At 49.1% G+C, this 21,829-nt stretch overlaps 1 protein-coding gene across 1 annotated transcript in view; it reads right to left on the bottom strand.

The window, feature by feature from the left end:
- Positions 1–21,829, bottom strand: part of CAMKK1 (calcium/calmodulin dependent protein kinase kinase 1) — a 54,436-nt gene that overhangs the window by 17,419 nt on the left and 15,188 nt on the right. Inside the window, exons 4-11 of the mRNA XM_008930518.3 lie at positions 18,987–19,038; positions 18,312–18,445; positions 17,684–17,720; positions 16,268–16,289; positions 14,263–14,351; positions 2,685–2,884; positions 1,899–1,952; positions 876–949 (exon numbers count right to left, since the gene is read on the bottom strand). Coding sequence (XP_008928766.3) covers positions 876–949; positions 1,899–1,952; positions 2,685–2,884; positions 14,263–14,351; positions 16,268–16,289; positions 17,684–17,720; positions 18,312–18,445; positions 18,987–19,038 — 662 coding nt within the window. The remainder of the gene's footprint in view (positions 1–875; positions 950–1,898; positions 1,953–2,684; positions 2,885–14,262; positions 14,352–16,267; positions 16,290–17,683; positions 17,721–18,311; positions 18,446–18,986; positions 19,039–21,829) is intronic.

Here is a 21,829-nt window from a genome sequence, read left to right as displayed (position 1 = left end):
TAGTGTTTGAAAATTCAGTGAGCATCTCACAAAACTCATGTAATGGATGGTGGATACCATCCACCATCGTATCACAGGCTGCTTGACAACATCCCTGCCTTCCTCTCTAATACCAGATGTGCCTTTCATTAGAGCTTTAATTTCTTTGTGCTTGAAATCAAGTAATTTTATATGTATGTTTTCATTAGAATGAGCAGTTGGGTCAAGAAGGTAAAAATTTTTTTGGCTGACTACTGTGCTGATTTTGGAGGGAAAACAAAGAGCCCAGCTTTGGCTACTTCATCTGACAGCAACCAGGAGAAACAAATTAATCACCTGCACAAAGGACAAACCCATGTTTTCCTGTGATGTGTTGGAGGAGGCAGAGGAGTGGGATTCACCAAGCTGTGGTTGTGTATCTTGGGACAAGCATCCTTCCATCAGACACTTCTCCCAGCTCCAAGGTAAGTCCACAGAAGAAGAGGGATGCATTTACTCAGACCAAGACTGAGGTCTATAACCACACTGCTTTTGAAAATGAATACACTGAATCATTCCAGAGGCTGCCACATGGGGAGAAACACAAACCCCCAGCCAAACCACCTGGGTCAGAACTTCTTAGACCCATAAAGAAATCCCTTCACTTCCAAAGATTTCAAGAGCCATTTCCTTTAGTCCCTGCCTGCACAACAAGGACAGAGGATCAGCAGAGGCAGCTGTAACACCTCAACAACATCACCAGCACAAAACCCACGTGAAGGACCCAGGAGAACACAGAGCACCTCTCACCCACCCATGGCTGTCCCTCCGTGGTGACCCACTGGCATTTGGGCTGCACAGAGAATAATGCTGAAAACTGAACTTTATTTTACAGTAGCAGAGTAAAGTTTACTCACTCTTCTGGGAACTCCACAGGCTTGGTCTTGATCCTGTTATGAAGACCCAGAATGTATTCATCTATAAAAGGGCACTGTAAAACAAACAAGAGATTTTCCAGTTGTCAGAGGTCCTGGCACAACTCAGGCATTTGTCATTCATGTAACACAAGTGCACTCCCTATAATCCCTTGATTTTACACAGAGATGGAAATAAATAAAATCTTTCCCCCCCCCAATAAATTGATTTGTTCCTTATTAAAAAATAAATGCAGAAGAACAGCAGAGGGATTTAGGGAATATATAAATGGACTGGGATATCCTCCTTAATCCAGCCTGCCTGGTGACCATGAACTGGCTCTGCCATCTTCCTTGGCCACTTCTTACCCCTGAGCTGGCTGCCTGATGCCTGTGTGGTGGCATCTGCAGTGGTCTGGGCTTGGGCAGGAGTCCAGATAATATTCCTGCACACAGAGACTGCACATACCTGCTAGGAGAGTGTGGGTGGGAGAAGGGGGCTCTGGCCACAGGCAAGGGAAAAGCCATGACAGGACATGCAGTTTGCAGAAGGCAGCTCTGAAGACCTGGCCTTGCCAAACTGGACTCCATCTGGCCCAACTCAGCTCTGGCAGGCAGAGCTTTCTGTAATCTGGTTTGCTAAAGTGCTGCAGCAGCTTGGGATCAATCCTGTGCCTCCCTCCATGCTCTGCCTAAATTTCTAAACAGAGAATTTCTAAATAAATGGCTCATTTCTAAATACAGGCAATGTGGATAATGCCCCCCACGAACTGTTGTTGGTGCTGTTGATGCTGCTCTGGGTTTGTAGCACGAACAATGTCTCTGCAAACAAGGACCAACACAGGAAATGATCCTTTCCACAGATCACAATGTCAGCCCCTTCTCATCCACAAGGGGATCTGGGAGCTTGCAGAACGTAGGTCTTTGTTTCTAATACTTGCCTTTATTTGGAAAGGAATGAGTCAAAAGCCAGGCAGACAGACACTGACTGCCATGCAGGGCTCCAGCAGCTGAGAGCCAGCTTACCTTCCCATAAACAAAGCAGTACAGGGTGATCCCCATGGCCCAGACATCAAGTGCCTGAAAAAAAGCAGGTACAGGCAGTCAAGGAGATGCATCATAGATGATTTGAATGAGCTGGATTTTCCCACTGATTCACTGAACACTATTTGTATGGATTTAGCAGTTTTTATGTCACTGTGCAGGGTCTCTTTGAAGTTGGGCTCATCAGTAGCACACCCAGGGAATGAGGACTGTGCTGGCCCAGGCACTGCTTCCCTGTCCTTGCTGTAGAGGACTGTGACCAGAAAGCAGCCCCTTCTTACAGGAAATTACACCATTCAGGGCTGAATCTCAGAAGTCTTCCAGGCAAAAAATCCCCATTAGAGCCTATCCCATGTCTGCATTACCACCCTTCCAGGCAAAAAATCCCCATTAGAGCCTACCCCATGACTGCATTACCACCCTTGGCAGTGCCTTCCAGGGAATCAAGATATGACCTTGGTGCCCAGCAGCCCCCTGTGCCTCTTGATTATTTTGGAAGGGAACCAAGAGTTTCCTCCCTTCCCTTTGGGTAGGGAAATAGCTGCTGCCTGGGCAGGAACCCAGAGCAAAGTGTCTGCCCACTGCCCAGAACGACCCATGTGAGTTTTGCCAGGACTGGACAGAATTAGAGCTTCAGTTTTACTAAAGAACAACCCTCATTTGCACCAGAATCGCTGGGTGGGCAACAGCAGAGGATGCAGGTGTGGTGCTGCCCTTTGTGCCATGCCTGGGGGTCCCAGGAGGCACCAGCTGTGAGCAAAGACCCACCTTTCCACTGAAACTCTTGCCAGTCTGTGAGATGGCCTCGGGTGCCATGAAGGCTGGTGTCCCTGCCGTGCTGGAGAGCTGGGCATCATTCCCTTCAAACTGATTGCTGACTCCAAAATCAGCGATTTTGATGTGCCCATCATCCCCTAAGAGCAAGTTGGAAGGTTTGATGTCCCGGTGGATGATCTTCTGGTAGTGCACTGAAAAAAAACCCAAAACAGGAGCATGGTCTGCCATGGCATCAACACACCTGGGGAAAACCATTCCAGGAGGATGAACACAAAGGTGCAAGCTCAGGCACCCCACTCCAAGCTGCTGCTGGAGACACAATATAATGCAGAAGAAATGCCATTTCCTTACAATCATTTCTTTTGTGTGCCTCACTGGGACACAGCTCTCAGAAATCCATCTGTCACCAGGCATTTAGCAGAGGACAGACATGAACTCAGAGAAAGCTCAACCAGTGGGACCAAGCAGAGCTGCTGGAGAGGGAAACCACTCAAATCCTGTGGATTTGTCTTGGCCTTATCATACCAGGGGATGTGTTGGGCAACTTGCTGTATTAAAGGTTTATAGGTTCCAAATAAAGAGGTTCATTTTTAATTTATTTGTTTTGAAACTGTAGTGCTGCAAAGCTGATCAAAAGGGGCAGAGCCATAGGTAGAATGAAACAGGCAACAAGCAGCTGAGTGCCAAGTCCAGCCAACAGCTCAGAAATCAGTGGCTATTTCCAGCCCAGAAGATGGAATAATGGAGCTCCAACCTTGCAGCAATCACCAGCTGCTTGGTGCCAGCACCCTGAGAAGGTGCTCTCTACCTAACCAAGCTTTGTAATGGAGCCCAAGAATTACAAACCCTTGCAAAGAGCTTGGAGGTTGAGATGCACTGCAAACAACAACAAAAACCCCCCTCTCGTGTGATACTGCAGTTGCAAGACAGACATTTCCAGGCCACTGAGTGAGGCAGGGAGTTCTAGGAAAGTGGCTGATTTCTCAGGAACTTGGAGAACAACTTTAAAAATAAACCCCCCAACTTTCAGAACATAAAATGACCCCAAAAGCAGAACTGGAGAAAACACAAGAGACTTCACTGAATGGGAGAGGAAATTCTCCAGTTCTGCCCTTCCCAGGGGACTGGGACCTCTCAGCCTCCCTCCTCCCCTGGCCCCAAGCACTGTTTTCACATTTCCTTCTTGCAAATAGAGCACATTTGTTTTTATACCTCCCCATGAGCTCTTTTCATATCTCCTAGGAAATACATAACTGGGTGGAGGAAAATGCTGGTCCAACCCTTTCCTGCTTTTACAGACCTGGTCCATGCACTGCCACAAAGGCAGCCTGCCCTACAAAGCACCCCAGTTTGTGTGTTAGGAACAAGAAAGAACAAACCTCACTGAACTATCTGCTCTTTTCAAGCCAACTTTCCACCAGGCCATGCTTGGGGAAGGGAAGTCACACTTGCAGATATTTTTTCTGCAAAGACCACTCTTAGTTTAAAGCAGTGTTGGGGGATGCTGTCCTTGGCACATTAAAGAGACCCAGCAGACAAAAACTTGCTGGAGAGCACCAGCACTTCCATCCTCTTCCAGATGTGCAGCAACTGCGTGGCCAGGCTGTGATGTGAGCCAGTTAATGCTGTAACAGCCTGGCTAGACAGTCAGGATAAACACTGGAACCCTGCAACAACAGTAATTAGGAGGAGACATCTGCTCAGCAGCAAAGCTGACATTTCATTATGGTAATATAGGGAGAGCAAAAAAAAAAAATAGTGAGGGGGGAGTGAAGTTTTCCTTCAGGAAATGAGCTGCCTTTCAGACAGGTGTCTGTTATCTTACCACAGGAGTAAGATTCCCAAAGCCTCTAAAAAAAAAAAAAAAAAGAGGCTACAAATATATGTGGGTCATACAAGTACATCCCAGAGCTGGATCTGTGAAAACTGAGGGAATTATACTAGGCAAGCAGGTACTCCAGGCTTTCCACAGAGGAAAGTAAAAAAAAAAAAACCAAGCAAAACAAAACCACAAACCATTTTCCCTACCATATAACTATTTATTTTGTGAAGTGCATTCCCTGTCCCTGCACAGCCTGATGAAGCAGAGGAACACCAGAGGAACACAGTTTGCCAGCTGCCCTGTGTGTGCTCAGTGCCCGTCTCCAGCAGGTGCTGCCTGTGGGGCACAGGAACAATATCAGCGCTGAGCAAAGAAATGAGACACACCTTTTGCAAAAATCAAAGCCATCAAACAATGGCTCATTTGGCCAAGGAATATTTGGGTTTCCCAGACCAGAACATCCACGTGCTCGACATGAGCGCTGGGGACAGCGACGGTCTGACCTCAACTGCCCGGAGGAGAAAATCAGCACAGGCACCTTTGGGGCTGAGGAGCCCAGGCTGTGCTCTCAGGAGTGAGCCTGACATGTCTCAAGGCTCTGCAGTGCCATGTCCCAGGCACTTCTGCACACCTTATTATTTAAACTGGGACAGGAAGGGGACAGATGCAGAGGGGAAGTGACTGGGCAGGTCGGAGTGGTGGTTCTGGGAGCAGTGTCCAACACACACACTGTGCTGCTTTGAGTGACAGTAATGGAAGTCTTGTGCCAGCTGGCTCAAAAGGCTTCTGCTATCTCCAAATCCCCTTCCCTATCCAGCTGCCTTGTGCAGAGGCAATAGCCAGGAAGAGAGAAGGACAGGGACTGTGCACTGAGCACCAGCTGGTGTAAATGAACATCACAGCTATAAAAACTGTAAGAGCAAGTGCTCATATCTGCCAAGAAATGATTCAGTGTGGAGCTGCCAACCTGATGAGGGCAACCTGAAATCCTTTTTCTGCTCTGAAGAAATGGAATTCTTAAAGTCCCAGCCTGCCAGCTGCCATGGGCATCCTCCCCTGCCCAGCTTTCCAAAACGGGCTTTGGCCTTCAAACTGCTCAGGCTTATCCTGTGCTGTGTCTTGCCACTGGTACTGTTCAGTACAATACAGAGCAAGAGATACCCTCAAAATCATGCCCAAGTCCACTTGCAGGCAGCAGACAAAACCTGGCTTGTTTGGGAGCTGCAGGAAGGAAGCAGGAACGCTCACCTGCAGGACACCAGCACAACTAAGCTTGGAGAACTTTCCAACCCACCAACTTCTGCTGCAAGTCCAGATCTCATGCAGATAGACATTGCAGGGAGAAGAGCAGGGATCAATTAATTCAGCAGGGCTGGCCAAAGGCTGCCTGGCCAAGCAGCAGGACGTGCCCACAGTGACACACACCAGTGCCACATGCTGCAAAAGGAGACCAGGGGCAGAGCTGCCTTGTGGGAAAGGTCCTTGCTAAACCAGCATGATCTGCATTTCCAGCACAAGACACAGAGGAAAAGATGGTGTTATCCCTGCAGAACTCCAGAGGGAGAGCTAAGCATCTTAGAAATAAAAGCCTACCACTAATGACACACTCCAGACTGCTAATGACTGCACAGAATGGCACCAGGAGCACAGAGCCCACAGAGCCACCCCAAGGGGAGCAGGTGACAGCCACAGTCAGTCTAACACAATCACCAGCATAAACTAACCCTCTAATTTCACCAGCCTGAAGCATCTGGGAGCAAGTTTCATCCTCTGTAGATGTAAGAGCAGCAGGTAGGAAAGGCAGCCTGGTTAGAACTGCTTCACTGGAAGCCAGGCCCAGAGGTCCCAGAAACACTTATCCTGTCCTTGGGATTAAGGACACGTTGTGACACAGCCACTCCCAAACAGGAGCAGGGCTGCATCAGGCCCAGCAGAGAAGGAAAAGCACTTTCTGAATAAAATCCCTAAACATGCTTTAAAGAAACATAGGCAAAGTAATGATCTGTATCACTGCACCTAAACTTGCTCCATGAGGATTTGGGGATTATTTTTCTTTTAGACCAACACACAACCCCCCCCTTAGTTCCCTTCATGGGGAACTGGGACCCCTAAGCTGAATCCATGCCTTTGAGGGAACTTCCAGCTACTCTGTGTCCTGCTCAAAGAGACTGGACAAAGCAAGGAGTTGGTTTTTTTGCTTGTGACAGTACAGAAAGAGCCACAAAGCAGGCAGACCTCAGCCCTGCCCAGACTGCCCTCAGACCCACACTGTCCACCCAGGGATGTGGCTGATGGAAGTACAAAGCCATGGCAAGGACCATCCCTTCAGTCTCCTCTCCCAAGCCACACACAAAGGGGACACCAACAGCTGAAAAGCACTCATTCCCATGCAAATGCACCTGTCTGCATCCCTCTCAAGGTTAAAATCCACGCTGAGCTGGCCAAAGCAGAGCACTTCACCAAAGCTGCTTCAGAAAACTGACAAAACTGCTCCACACGTTGATTTTACCTGGAAAGGGTTTTGCTCTCAGAGCAGAGCTCAGCAGCCCACTGGAATGTCCTCCCTGGGCTCCAGGATGCTCTGCACTTTCTGTGCTGGCAGACCCAATGCAAAGCATGGATCAATACTTCTTCATAATGAAAATGAAATCACACAAGATATCACAGAGCCCTTAGGACAAAGTCTGATTACACAGCACTCCATTAAATTCGGTTTTATTAGACCCATTCTTCAGTGGAAAGGTAACAGTATCTAGGGCTTTCTGCATCTGGATAACAATCTCATGGATTCCTGGAGCATCATCCAGGCAAAGATCCCAAAATGCATTAGAAATACTTGTTTGCTAAACCCCACAGCCAGCCCATGAACCACACAGGCAGGGCAGGTGAGGGTCTGCATACTAAATTTTACCACAACCTGTGTTAGACTGCCTGACCAGGGATTTCTGAAGTTTGACTTAGTCAAACCCTAGAGCCTCAGGGTGCTCAGAAACAAGTCTAGTCTGTCTCCTGATTTTAGGCACAGAGCAGCATCACCTAAGAACAGCCTGCTGCAGGTTGACCGTATGTGGTGGAGAGATATGACCTAAAAGAGGATTCAGAGCCCTCAGGGTGTGAGCAACACCTGGGAAAGGACCACCTTGCCCTGTCCCTCTGAATTTCAGACAGAGCTGTAGCAGGTACACTGCACCTACTGCCCAGAGCAGGTGGCACGAACCTGCACTTGGGAGTTCAAATCCGAGCCCACGTGAAACAACTACCCAAAATAAAAAATCTGTATTCCTAGGGCCTCTATTTGTTTGTTCACTACAATGTATTTCAACTGAGTTGGTAATAGTAGCTGTGGTACAGTAGGTGGGGCTGGAGAAAGGGGCAGATTTTGGGGAGGATCTCTGCTGCTAGGCCAGCTGGTTCCTGCCTGTGTGCTCCTATACCTCCCTGCTCCATCACTGCCCCTTAGCAAAGCCCTGCTGAGCACATCATCCCTCTCTGTTCAGTCCCTCAGCTGCCTTTGGTGGGACATGACAGCTTTTTTTTTTCTGCAATGTGCCACCCATTTCACAAATGCTCCTCGTTTCTAGACTACTCAGGCTTTTGCTTTCATTCAGAGGCAAATGCCCGGGAACTGTCTAGTTACAACTTCACTTCTTAACAGGCAGTGAAGACCCAGAGGGGCCAGAGACAGAACTGCCAGAAAGAGATATTGTGCCTCAGTCCTTTTAAAAAAGGTGCTTTTCACTGCATTCCCCCTCTGGAAACCTTGGAGCTCCAGCAGGTTAATACCGACCTGCTAAAAGCTCATTTAAAAACTATGCATAATAAAACTTTGCAATGCACTGACACACCCTGCTGTTTACTGAGGCTGATGCCGAATTTTACTTGATTAAAACCAGAATCCCATTCCCATTCAAGGGCAAAAGCAATCCATATGGTGCTACTGCAGAGTCTGCTTAGTATTACTGTCACATCGCCCCTGTAGCAAAGATGTGATTTAACGCCCTCCCAAGGAAACTGCTGCACCACCGTCCAGAGCTCAAAACAGAGGGCTGCTCTTTGAAGGAAGTCTCTGTACTCATCTGCAGTGCTCCCTGAGCAAGAGCTGGGGACAGGGACATGGTGGGTGTGCAAGGGGAACACCCTCCCTCCCACACTCACTGCTGTGTGCAGTGGCCAGGGTGAGGATCCCAGCTCGGATGTTCCCAGCTCGGATGTTCCCAGCTCTGCTCACTATTTTGCTGCCTCTGCCACATGGATTTGTTGCTTAAGCCTGGGATCCTACACCCAGCACTACCCAGCCCTCTGGAAGAGCTCAGCTTCTCTTTGTGCTCCATCTCCAGCACCCAGCTGAGAGTCGTGCCCCTGGCAGAAGGGGTAGGTGTGGGACACTGCCAGTAGGAAGAACAGGGAAAAGGGAAAGAGGTAACCTTGCCTAAGGCTGTCCCCTCTGCTCTTGTCCTCCAGCTCATATGAGCACATTTATCACCAGTCACAGGGGTTATGCAGAGCTTCCTGCCAGGGTTCCACACATGCCAATGCCCAAGGCACCACAAGGAGAGTGGGGAGCAGGGTATGTGCAGCAAGTACTGCCCAAGCAACCTGCACAGTCCACGCCAACCCTGAGCACAATCACGTAACTGCATCAAACAACAACAAAAATCAAAGTGCCTGATCTTTCTGAAGAGGCTCTAGCACATCTCTCTGATCTGCTCCATCAGCTAATTACTCTCACTCTTGTACAGAGTTCTTATCGATCAGGATCAGAAACACTTGCAGCTCATGAAACGGTTTTTTGTTTGGTCTTTATCATCTAAAGAGAGCTTGTCTGCATGTGATAAAACACAAACCAGCCTCTCTTCTCCTTTACAACATCCAGGACCCTGCAGCTGTAGCTCCCACCTCAGCACACCCTGTTTGAGGAGCTCTGAACTCACACAGGCAAGAGGCAGGAGCAGAGAAGAGGCAGTTCCCTATTTCCCACATGGGAATGAAGGCACAGATGGAGTCAGCACCTTGCTAGAAATCACAGTAGAGCAGGCAGCAGCTCCACCACAGACTCATGTCCCAGCTCTGCTGACCCACACCAGCCTGAGGAACTGACCTCTGCCAAGGGTCAAACCAGACCAAACCCATCTACACCACTGATGCTTCAGCACACCCACCCTGGGCTTACATTGCTGTAGATATTCTTCAGGAGAGACAAGCCTGTGTTGACTCAGCTGTTGATTTATTTGCTTAAATTTCCTTTTAAGATAAAGGAAATTACACTCACATATTGATGACCAAGTAGATTTAGTGTTATCTCAGAAAAGCCAGCTTTGATCTGCACATCAGATCGTTATGGCTCCAGGCTCAGCCTGCAGGACTCTGGGGCACTGCAGGCATCTAGAGAGGTGCCCTGCAGAGAACTGCTGCCCAATGGCTTTAGCTGCATGTCATGACCCTCCCTTCAACCCAATAGCTCAGATGAGACGAGCACTCCTCTGCAGAGGGGACCAGAACCACCACCCTTAGATCCCCTGGACACAGTCACCAGGAGGGAAACTGTGACTTTCTACAGAGAGCGCAGGAAATAACGTTTTTATTTCTTCAGCCACACTGACAGCAACTGTTTTAGCTTCTCGTGACCTGAATACTGAGCCTGCAGCTCCACAGCAGCAGGGGCAGTGGCTGTGCTTCATCCTGGCTGTGCCAGTCAGCAGGGTTTTCCCCTGGGTCACACTTGCGTGCCTGTTCTGTGCTAAGTGGCTGCTCCTGGCCAGTGTCACAGCCAGGCCACCTGCCCAGACAGCCCTTCTGTTTGCTTACTCTTGTTCCTTGCTCAGGCTCTTACTAAATGAAGACACTCATGTCCCAGTCCTAAAATCAAACTGGGATACCTGCCTGGCATATCCCTCATGTCTTTTGATGGGAGTATGCCCTATTTGCTATCCAGCACATTTATTTCTGCTGAGCATCACTGGGAAAGGAACGTTGGCCTTACTAGAAGGGAGACTGAAGCTTAAATAACCCCAGACAAGCACTACTAGAAGGTTACTACAAGTGGAAAGGGAGGTAATTGCACATATCTCTAATTCAGAGAGACGCTCAGGAACACACTTTAGTTAATGACACAAATAATCCAGCAAAACTTTCCCATCCAAAGCACTTGAGCACACTCTGGAATTACCTCTTCAGTAGTAGTTACACATGCAGAGGCCTCCCCAGTTCCTCTGGGGGGAGTGCAGTGTCAGCAGTACTGGGGATGTCCTGGGAATGGGAGCAAAACCACTTTCTTTTGCAGGGACCCAATAAAAGTTTTCATGTTCTTGAACAATTCCTGACACAGCCCACACCACAGAGCCCGGGTCTAAGGCAGGTGTACTACAACAGAATGTGTGAATCAGTAATATGACCATGCTTAAGCTCAAAGTATGTTCCCAGCAGTTCAGGGGCCAGAGGAAGGGATACTTTACCATGGACAGATCACCCTGACTCTCACGCCTTCAACCTGCCTCTGTTTCCTCACTGCTCAGTGAACAAGGCTTGGACTGTGAGCAGCAAGGTGTACTCCTGGTAATAAGGGTACTAAACCCAGAAATCCAGTCAAAAGCAGTGGACAAAGTGAGGCAGCACCATGCCATTGGATGAGGGAGCTCCTGGCAGGACACTGTCCCTGCCTCCCACCACGCCCAAGTCTTCCCATTCAGCATGGGATGCTTCTGCTCTCATCACCTGGACCACTGCCCCTCTCCAGACTTCCCCCCACAGCCAGCCCTCTTGCAGGAGTCCTCCACCCCAGGCAAACATCATGAATTACCAGTGAGTCCAGTCCCCAGGGACAAACAGCAGCCACGGCCCAAGTGCCACCATCGGTAATTTCAAAGGTCAGCCCACATCTCCCCCCAGCCTGGCCCCTGCAGCCCCTTCCTGCTCACCATCAGCACTGGCCTGGACTAACACCTTGCAGGCTCCAACAGCAATCCAGTTTGCAACTCCTAATCTAATAAAACCCAACCAGCAATGATGCATGTGCTTGCTGTGATGACTGCGAGCTTCAAGCAGCTGCATGGTTATTGAGCCTCCCAAATTACATAACGATTATGGATGCTTACATTAAAATTACCTTGCAATCTCTGGATTGCCTGGCAACACTTCTCCTTCAGCATGCACAAACGGTGCACTTTTCCTCTTAATTATGTAATAATTGCCATGCATTTACCCAGCAGTTCAGAGAGAACACCATTTTTAACTTTCATTCACTAATAAAATAAGTGGTTACTCAATTGCCCAAAATAAAGCATCCTATTGTTCCTGTTGCTGGGTATCCTATAATTTATTGCTTAGTTTCACTCCCTCTGCCTAGGAGTATCAAAACTTTATTTTTTTTCCTCCATCTTCTAAGCTCAAAAGTTTCCTCTGAGCAGGAACTGTTCTGGCAGCATCCAGCACAGCAGAGCTTGGATCTCCCAGCTGAGGCACACAGGCTCTGCTACAATATGAATGCTAATGAGAATATAAAAAGCTGCCTCTTCGCCCTTCAAACTCTACTCAGAGACAGTCTCGAGCTTCCCATTCATATCTAACACTTCACCAACTTTCTGGAGTGATCTGACTGATTTTGGCAGCACCTGGAAGGTTCTGGACCAGCCAGTTTCAGACAAAAAATGAGGTGGTGTTGCATCACAATGTGGAGATGGACTGGGGCACTGCAAACCACCTTCCTCTGCCTCAGCAAGGCCCATCACGCTCAGAGACTTGTTCTCTCTGGGTGGTTGAAGCCAGATGCATAATTTCTCCTGGTTTCAACTGGCTGCCTGATTATTTTGTTTGCTACCCCTTGGTTCTTGTGTTTTTAGACACAGAGAAGATTCATTTCCTTCTCTCGCATTTAGGATTTTATATCAGCCTCTGTAATATCACCCCTTCCCATGATGATTTTCCATTCTGAAGAGCTTTGGTCTTATCTCTGTCCATAACATGTTCCAGGACCATCCTGATCACCCTTCTTGGGCCTTTTTCAGTTCTAGAGAGCTGTTTCTAAGACAGGCTGAGCCGAGCTGCACAAAATATTCAGGATACTCCTCGCCTGTACCTAAGAGCTCTTAGAGATCCAAATAACTGCATAATGACAACTTCTCTTTTCTTCTCTATTTCATTCCCAGTAATTCCCTAAATCTTGTTATCTTTGTTGAATGTCACTAAGTAATGGGCTGGCATTTTCAAGAGAACTATCCAGAATAAAGCCTGAGTGAGAACAGATAATTTAGAGCCCATCACGTTGTATGTATTTTTAGTGTTGTTTCTCCCCCTCATGCATTACCCTGCAGTCAGTAACATGAATTTTTATCTTTCATTTTATCATGCTTGCTATAATGGCATTTTCCTGCCAGTCTTTGCAGTCAGTCCTAACAACAGCTACCCTGAATAACTTGGTGTCATCACCAATCTCTTACTGTCCTCTACCCTTTTTCTGGTCATTTAGGAATACATTGAACAACTCAGCCCACATTATAGATTTCTACTTAACTGCATGTATGACTTTTCTCCACTGTGAAAGCTGTATTACAACTTTCCTGATTGTCTAGTTTTTAATCCACAAAAGCCCATCCAACCAAAGAGACACAGGAGCTTCTTTATGAGCTACTGTTAAAAGATCTAATCAAAAGCTGTTTGGCAATTGAAGCACAAAAAGTGTAATAACAGGATCAGCTTATCTACATATTTGCTGTCTCCTCTCAAACAGATCTGCAAGGTGTGAATTGCCTCTGAAAAAGCTCTACTGTCTCTTCCTCCTCATAGTGACCACAGGCAACCAGTGTGCAGAGAAAACAGTGGTGAAGTGAGATCACTGAACTCTACAGAAGGCTGTCTGCAAGGAGAACATCAGGATCAAACAGGCACAGAGCCAAACTCAGCTCACCAGTAGTTTGAGGTACAGAAGTAGTAACTGCCAGTCATCACTGCTCACAAGATGCCAGCATAGATCACTCCACCTCGTGCCTTCAGCTCAGGGACACCTCTTCTCCCACCCCTGCCAGGTTCAGGCCAGCAGGGCCATGTCAACTACAGTGGGGCCAGAAAAATCCCTGCTGTCCTCTACAGGCCTATTGTGGCCTCCTGGTACTCTGCAGAACAGGCACTCAGCAGTGAATCTGGCCTCAGCCACAGTGGGAGAAGGTGTCACTAAAAAAGGTGACAATAATCAAATAGGCTGCAAAGAGGATCCCTGCTGCTGGAGTCTCTGGGCAGAGCCTGGGAACACACTTGAGTCCCCACGTCCCTGGGAAGGCAGAGCAGTGCTGGGCTCTCATCACCCCACAGCCCTGAGTGATGAGGAGTTGCTCAGACAGATTCTGCAAAGGGAGTGGACAAGAACACCCTCCCAGTGCCACTTGCCAGCTCTCCCCATAGCCACTGCTTGCCCTGCTAACCCACAAAGAAGAAATTTATTCCAGCTGAAGTTGACTGACTCAGTCCACATCACTGCAAACACCCATTTTCTGGCTCTGCTGTTGCCTTCAGAAAGAGATACACAGAAGAAAAACAGAAGCCACTGTTTTTCCAATGTCCTTTCTCAGGGATCTGTGACACTGCCTGGGTAAACCTGAGCTGAGTGGGGCCACTTCCAGCTGCAAACCCCATCACGTGCAAACAGAGGGGACCTCACAGGCTCATCTGAGAGCCCACCAGCGTTGAGATGCTCCTCCCCAGCTGCACAGGGGGCCGAGGTACATGCTCAGCAAAGCACTGTCAGTGCTGGGTACTCACAGTACTCGATGCCCAGGACGATGTCTCGGAAGTAGAGCCGAGCCTGCTCCTCACTGAAGGGCTGCTCACTGGGGACCTCCATGACAGGCCTGTTGGGAAGAGGAGGGAGAGCAACTCAGTCCTTTGCAGAATGGCAGCGTCACCCCTTGCAGGAGGAGTATGTTCTCCATCACCATGTCCCAGCATTGAGGGCCTGGCTCCCAAGAGGTTCTGGGTGCTGTGACACAGGATGGAGGTGTGCCCATCCCTTCTGGAAGTGGTGACACCCTGATTAGTGAGCTTGGCTAGCAGTCATGGGTGGCTTTGCATAGTCCCTGAGCCAGCATGACTCACAGAGCCCTCATCATCATCAGGATTAACTGCTGATGTTTGCACAAAATAAGGCAAACACTATTCACTGAGAGTCCTAAAGGGAAAAGAACAAAACTGGATCTGGCCATTGGTTTCCTGCTAAAGCTGCTCCTGGCTGTGAGCTCCAGCATCACCAGGAGGTCCCAGGCAGCAGTGGGGACAGTGCCAGTGCCCATGGCGTGCACTGGATGTCAGTCCTGAAGCAACATCAGCATGCAGCTGGTCTACACCAAGCAGGATCTAGACAGGAACCACTGGCTCAAAGGTTAAGTGGGAATATTTTCAGTGCATTGTGCTAAACTGCTTTGAAAACCTATTTAGCTGTTCAGGGTTCAGCCACCACCAGAACTCAGCCATTTGGCCCTGAACAGCCAAGGTTACCTGGTCAGCTTCTCCTCTCCTTTCCTTTGTGTGCCGCCACTGCTGAGGGATGCACAGGCTCCTCTAAAAGCCCCTCTTCTGCCTGTGCCTGCTGAAAGCTGAGGGCAAAGAGGCTGTAAGAGCTAGTCAGAACCTTCTGTTCCCCAGAGGATGAATGGCAGGAGCTGAGGACTTCACTGCACTGGGGGTTAATCCTGCTTGTGCTCAGCAGATTGGCCTTGCATTTGGACGTACGCCCACTCACTCGAGCTGGATTTAAGTGAGTGCTCCTGAGACACTGTCCTGGCAAGCCAGACCCTGGCAGGGAACAGCCTATTACCAAAAACCAGGCTCTTCAGCTCTTCCCCTCAGCACCCCGCATCAAATCCTTCCTGCAGCACTTTTCTCCCTCGCTGCCCATTTGATTGATGACCTTCATCTCCCATCTGCGTTCTCCTGCCACTGCCTTCCCTCCCTGTTCAAACACATTTTCCTGTTGCTGAAACCAGGGAGAAACAATGTGAGTGCAGGCCTGGCAGAGCCACTAATGGAGTCTAATTGCCTTCTGCTGGAGGCAGCCAGGCTGCTCTCGGCCGAGCCACACGTTCCCTGGACACAGTTGTTTACAGGAGCTCCCTCTCCTACAGGATGGGCATCACCAGGGAGACTGGGGAGCCTCTCACCAGCAACCCACCAGAGCTGGCAGCCTGCAACCTCAGTCATGGGGACAGAGAGAAAAACAAGCCCTTTGGGAATCTCCCTCATCCTGGGCACAGCTCTCCTGACCTCCCTGTGACTCTGCAGAGCTGCAGAATCCGTGCAGGTGTAGCAAAAAGCAGTGAGGAGCCTCCCACCACTTTATCACTTCTCCTGCTATGGAAAAATGTGTCAACAAAACAGCCTCCCACGACAGGTTAGTGCTGGGGGCAAAATAAGGTAGTAAATCTTGATGCAACCACACACCCCTTGTGCCAGAGGAAGCCACGATGTGGCTGGCACCCCAGCAGAGTATTCCTATTAAAACCTTTTCTTCCAGGCACCTGATGGGGAATTGACATCAAACTTGTTTTCTGAATCAGAGCCTGACACCAGGACATGTCCTCCCAGCCCATTACTATTCACCACATCATTCTAGGCTGTAGCAGTGCAAAGGCAACTACAGCTGAGTTTTGCTTCCCCTGTGCCTACAGACAGAGGTTTGCCCCACTGGATGCATCAAACCTCCATTTCACCTGGGAAGCTAATGATGAACACCAAAAATTTCAACAAAAAGGATCCCAGGAGGGCTACTTACCCTTTCCTCATGAGGTCAAACACTGCAAGAAAAGGAAATAAACTATGAATGAAGGAGAAGAGCAGACTGGGCTTATTCGTTATTCATCACCTATAAGAACACATCAATTCCTATACCTACAAAATCAATTTACCTCCACTCATTTCTCTTCCCTCACCCATGACAAGGACACCAGAGGATGCAAAATGAAAACATTCATCTCTTCAGCACAGACAAATCTCCCTCTTCCTGCCAGCTCTGCACAGGGAGACAGTGGGGCTAATTTATCAACCCCACTGCTGCTGCTGCTCCTGCTGTCAGCCCTCACTGATTTGAGCCCCGTGGCATTCAGTACCTTCAGGGAGGATGTTTGGTGTGATATTTCTGCTAAACTGCTGATACTGAATGAGATGCTGTAAGAACACGTTGCCCTGTTTCTGCTGTGTCAATCAGCAGCACAGCTACAGGTCTGTCAGAGGCAAACACACCCTGGCAGGAGCAACTGGAGAGGATTTGTTGGTGTGAGCTGAGGTTTGCAGAGCACATCAGTTTGTGTGCCTATTTAGGGGGTTAGTGGCAATGTGGTTTTGTGATCCTGCTCTGACCTGCTGTGCAAACAGGAGAAGGACCTGCCTTTATTCTAGAGTAGGAGAGCTCTTTCCTCGTGAATTACTAAGGGATTTCTTGCATCTCCCAAGAAATCCCAGCAGATCCCCTCCCCAGAGCACCAGGCAGCCCTGTGGTGGGGTGTTAGGTTCTCTGAAGGTACAAACACAACAGGGCAGCCTGCACTGGCTCATCTTGCCCCCCAGGCTGAAGAAGCTGCAGGTTGTGGCAGCATCTCATTATTCAACCATCCCGTTTGCAGGTTGCTCAGTGCCTACAGACACCCTCCATCCCAGATTCCTTCCCCATGCCCACGCAGCTGAGCACTCACAGGAGTATTTGATGCCAGCAATCATTAGCAAAGAACAAACACCACTTCCTCTAGATCTGCTTTGTAGTGGGAGGGCATTTTTGGAAGGAGAAAGGTGCAGTTATCATCATCTGGGTCAGCAGCAGGAGGGAGGAAGCCTCTTGCAGGAGGCTCAGTCCTGAGCAGTGCTGAGCACCCACAGCTTCCCCTTCTGCTGAGGGACTGCAGAGGCAGGAGCTTGATTTGCCTGAACCACTCACAGGATCCAAGGCAGAGGAAAGGGGTGATGGAACATGGACAACAAGTACATGGCCACTGCTCATCCCCCAGCACAACCTCCTGAGGACCCCCAAGAGATTCCCCACCTGTCCTGCTCCTGCTGCCATTGCTGGGACTGATCTCCTGCTCCTCAGGGAGAGCTTGGCTTGAGTTTGGGGTACTGACCCTGAGCCCTGCTACGTGCCACTTGCATCACTAGGTCTAAGCCCAGATGGTTCTGTTAGTATATGAGACTCACATACCCATGTACAAGTTGTCCTCTGCAGGATCATCAAGGACCTGTGATTGATAACAGAAAAATAAGGGGGAAGGAGAAAAAGAAAAACAGCAGGAAAAATAAGAGATATTTAATGGAGTAACGTTTTACTGCTCCCTGTACACTGTGCACTGCAGAGCACTGAGAACAACTTAGACTAATATTTAGAGAGTCCTGCAGAGAGAGAAGCATTGAAGGACACAGATTTTCCTGTCTCCAGAAAAATCTGGGCTTCTGCCTGGAGAAACAGCCTACCAATAAAGGCACTGCTTGTCCTAACCTGACCTCAGTCAATAATGAAAAAGGCACCAAAGCCTTGCACTTGTGCACCTTCCCAGGCTTGTCTGCACACAAGTTTCAGTGATCAAGGCTCACTGCTATTTCTACCAGCAGAGAGAGCTGCCTTCTCTTGGGCACCAGCCCACAGCCCTGGGTAAGTGTATCAGTTTGTCCTACATAACTGGTAGGATCCTGCTTGGAATCACCAGCCTGAATTTCTGAACAACTATTTTAAACCAATTTTGGCTGCAGTAGGGGCAGTTGGAGAAAGATCCTCTTGTTGCAATACAAACCAGACTTGTTTCAGCATAGCTTAGGGTGGAGGAGCTGCTCACCTCTATCAGCTTAACAATGTTGATGTGGTCCAGCTTCTTTAGGATGGCTATTTCCTGATAGACTCTGTCCAGTGGTGCCATGGGCTTGGGCTGCTCTCCAGAGGATGCTTTGGACCCTCTGGGAGGAGGCCGACCTGCAAGAGTGACAACAGAGTGAAGAACTCTTCACAGGATGGGCAGCCACTGGCCCCTCTGCAGCTACCTCCAGCTGTTCTGGAAGATCTCATCCCCTTGTTCTCATCCTGGAACTGAGTCTCCCACCTGGAACTGAGATTTCCAAGCCTCATTCAGACCAGCTCCTCCCAGCCTGGTCTGGGGGCTCCCATGGCCCAGCCAGGTACTATCCCAGGGGGTAGAAGAGCCCCTGGAAGAAGGAGGACTACCCTGCCTAATTTCCAGCACTTAATTAGGCTTCATAGATGGTGAACATGGGAAGAGTCACCACTTCAAAGAGACTCACAAAAATCAGAGCCAGGACTCTAATTACTGAGTGCATTGAATCTCCCTGGGGTTGTACCTGACCCTTCACTACACAAGTGGCGTTTTAACCAGCCCCAAACCACATGGGCAGCTTTCAGATGAGGCCAAGTTCTGCAGTCCTTGCAGACAATGCTTCTACAGAGAGATTTTCCTGGCTGAGAGCAACAGGCAGACCTCCAAATGTGAGATACCCACGTGGAAATCCGTACTGCTTCAAGAGCTTCTTTTTGGAGAGGACTTTCATAGCCTGAAGGAAGAAGAAAAAGCAGTGTTAAAACTGAACAAGAGCCAAAGTGCACATTGCTGAGACCTGGAAGTGTGCTGGGCATCAGGGACTGGCTCAGGTCTGCTCCTCAACTTAGAGAAAATGTGTCCTGGTTAGTAGTGGTCACAAAGGACAGACGCTGACCCAGGCTTTCCTAAAAGCACTGCTAACCATTTTTTTCATTCATTTTTTCCCATAAAAAATTAGGTGGTTTTGATTTATTTTCAACTGGACAAAGAAAAAGGAGCCCAGTTTCTGCAGTTGGGGCAGGAGCTTGAGGGAAGAGGGGGGTTCCTCATGCTGCAAGTCAGAGCCACTTCAAGGCTGCTCCACCTTATGTTTTGCTTTGCCAGAGGGTCTAGGAAGCAAAAGAGCTGGAGTGTCACAGCCATAAAGCTAACACCCTTGGAATCTCCATCACAGACCTGGAATAGGGCCAGGACACAGTCTGCCTGGGGAGGCCCTTTGCATTCCCAGGGGTTATTTTTTGCCCCAAAAACCCTTTCCATGGTTCCAGAGTGATACAGAGCAGCTGCAGTGTGATCCACCACCATGCCCAAGTTCATGAACAAGACACTTGGTGGGCATCCATCCCTGCACCCTCAGACACAGTGAGGACAGCCCTGGGCAGGGGTCTGGCGAAGGCACAGGGAGGGAAACAGGATTTTGCCAAAGGCTTCCCTCCCCTTCTCATACCCCATCACATGCTGGCACTGCTGAGGCGTGGGAGGGGGTCAGGGTAATCTTTTCTGCCCTCCAGTTGGCATTAGCACGGTGGCAAAAGGCAATCAGAATTTAATAAACAGTGCCTGTGCCTCCATCTGCTCTGTGCGTTAATAACCTTTTTGGAGGGCCACTCAAACAGCCCCGAGTGGCCCAGCAGATAAATATTTCATGAGAAAGCAGCTCATGGAACAATTTGCTTAGGAAAGCAGCCTACGCTTACAGAAGCTGGGATGGCCACTCACTCCTTCCCCTAGAAGGAGCACTTACTCCTACTAATTAAGCCTCCAAATCTGTAATTCACACTGGAGTGATCCTAGCAAAATACAATTAACTGAGGACTCCTGCAGGACACAGTCAAATGCCAAGGAATTTTGCATTAATGCCACAGAGGCAGGCTCACTGCACCCTACCTGCTTTTAACACGTATACCAGGGACAGGGCACCGAAACCATTCCAGTGAGCTCCTTCCCGAGCTGTTTTTCCTGGCAGCGATGCCATCACATGCCCTGGGATCCCCACCTCCCATCAGTGCTCCTGCTGCAGCCAGATTCATGGAAGGATTGTTATTTTTGGTACTGATCCAGTGAAATCCTCTGGATTTGCAGCCGTGTAATTGAGAAGAGACATTGTGTAGCTCTCGATCCTGCCTGACAGCTCCAAGCCAACTGTTGGGAACGACGGTGCTGAGAGACAGACTCAGAAGTGCTTATCTTTCACTTAGCACAGCACTGTGTCCAACACAGAGACAAATGATTCATGGTCTGCTGAGAGAGGATCCAAGATGTGCTCAACCACCTCCAAATACGGCCAGGACCAAGCCTGGAGGCCTTCCTACGCTCCCCACTTTTATCTCTCCATAATGAAAATTTATGAGAAAAATCAAAGGAATGGATACATCCATTTCTCTTTCAACTGTTGCCAACCCAGGAGGAGAAGGCTCTCCTTGCTCCAATTCCATCTTGAGTCCTCCCTGCCTTCTGGCAAGGAGCTTTAGGAAGAAGAAAAAAATAGAAGATGCGATTTGCTGCTGAAAGCTCCCAAGCTGCATCAGTGCTTGGGGGACTCAGCCTGAGGAACTGAACCACTGCCACCAGCTATGCTCATATCAGGTTGGTCCTTCCCAGGACAGGCTCTGGAAGAGGCTGGAGGGAGCAGGAAGGTACAGAGAGGAGCAATAGCAAAGACAAGAATTGCTCTCAGGGGCAGAAATGGAGGGAACAAGAGCAACTGCTGTGACCCGAACTCCTTGAAGGATGGGATGAGGGGAGATGGGGGGTTACTGTATTGTAGGTGAGCTGACTGTAAACTACCACTACTGCTGGAGAAGAAGCACCAGGACATGCTTACACCAGTTTCAAAGCACCAGTACCTACTACTGCACAAGCAGGGCTGGATCAGAACCTGTTCCACTGCGCTTACAAACTCAAAGAGGGGACAAAAAGCAAAGTTCCTCATGCAACAGGCCAGAGCCACTTAATTACCACAGGAGCAGAGAGGAGAGCATGGGGCTGTGAAGCCTCACTCTAATTCCAGGGAGCTGGCAGGACCAGGCTTCCTCCTGAACTGTGGCTGTGTGTAACAGGAACAACTCAGGGATGCTCCAGCAAACCTCTCCTTCGGGCTCACACGCACGACAGAGCCAAAGACATTTGTACTCACAGGCAGAGCTAATTACCCAGATAATGCCTTTCTGATAAAGAACCAGCTCAGAGCCAAGCTGAGGGATTTTCCCTTTGCACAGGCAAGCGTTGCTTCAGCCTCCTCAGGAAAAGAGGGAGCCTGGAGATTTCCTCCATACATGCCCTTGCAAACATCTTCCTTCCGACTATTCACGCGTGGCCATGGGGCTTGACATTTCCCTCTGAGAGGCAGCAGGGACTGTGTACTTTTCTTTTATATATATATTTATTATCTTAAAGTTTACTGCTCTCCTCCTATCAACCTGACAGCTGGAAACCACAGGGAAGCTGCCTGAGGGAAAGGAGATCCCAGGTTTATGGAGAGAAGGGATGCCTGGCATTCAGCAGCTTTCACAACAGTGAGACCA

This window comes from Manacus vitellinus, unplaced genomic scaffold (assembly GCF_001715985.3).
Source record: "Manacus vitellinus isolate BGI_N305 unplaced genomic scaffold, ASM171598v3 scaffold_32_pilon, whole genome shotgun sequence".
Lineage (NCBI taxonomy): Eukaryota > Metazoa > Chordata > Aves > Passeriformes > Pipridae > Manacus > Manacus vitellinus.
This window is presented reverse-complemented; position numbering and strand designations above follow the sequence as displayed.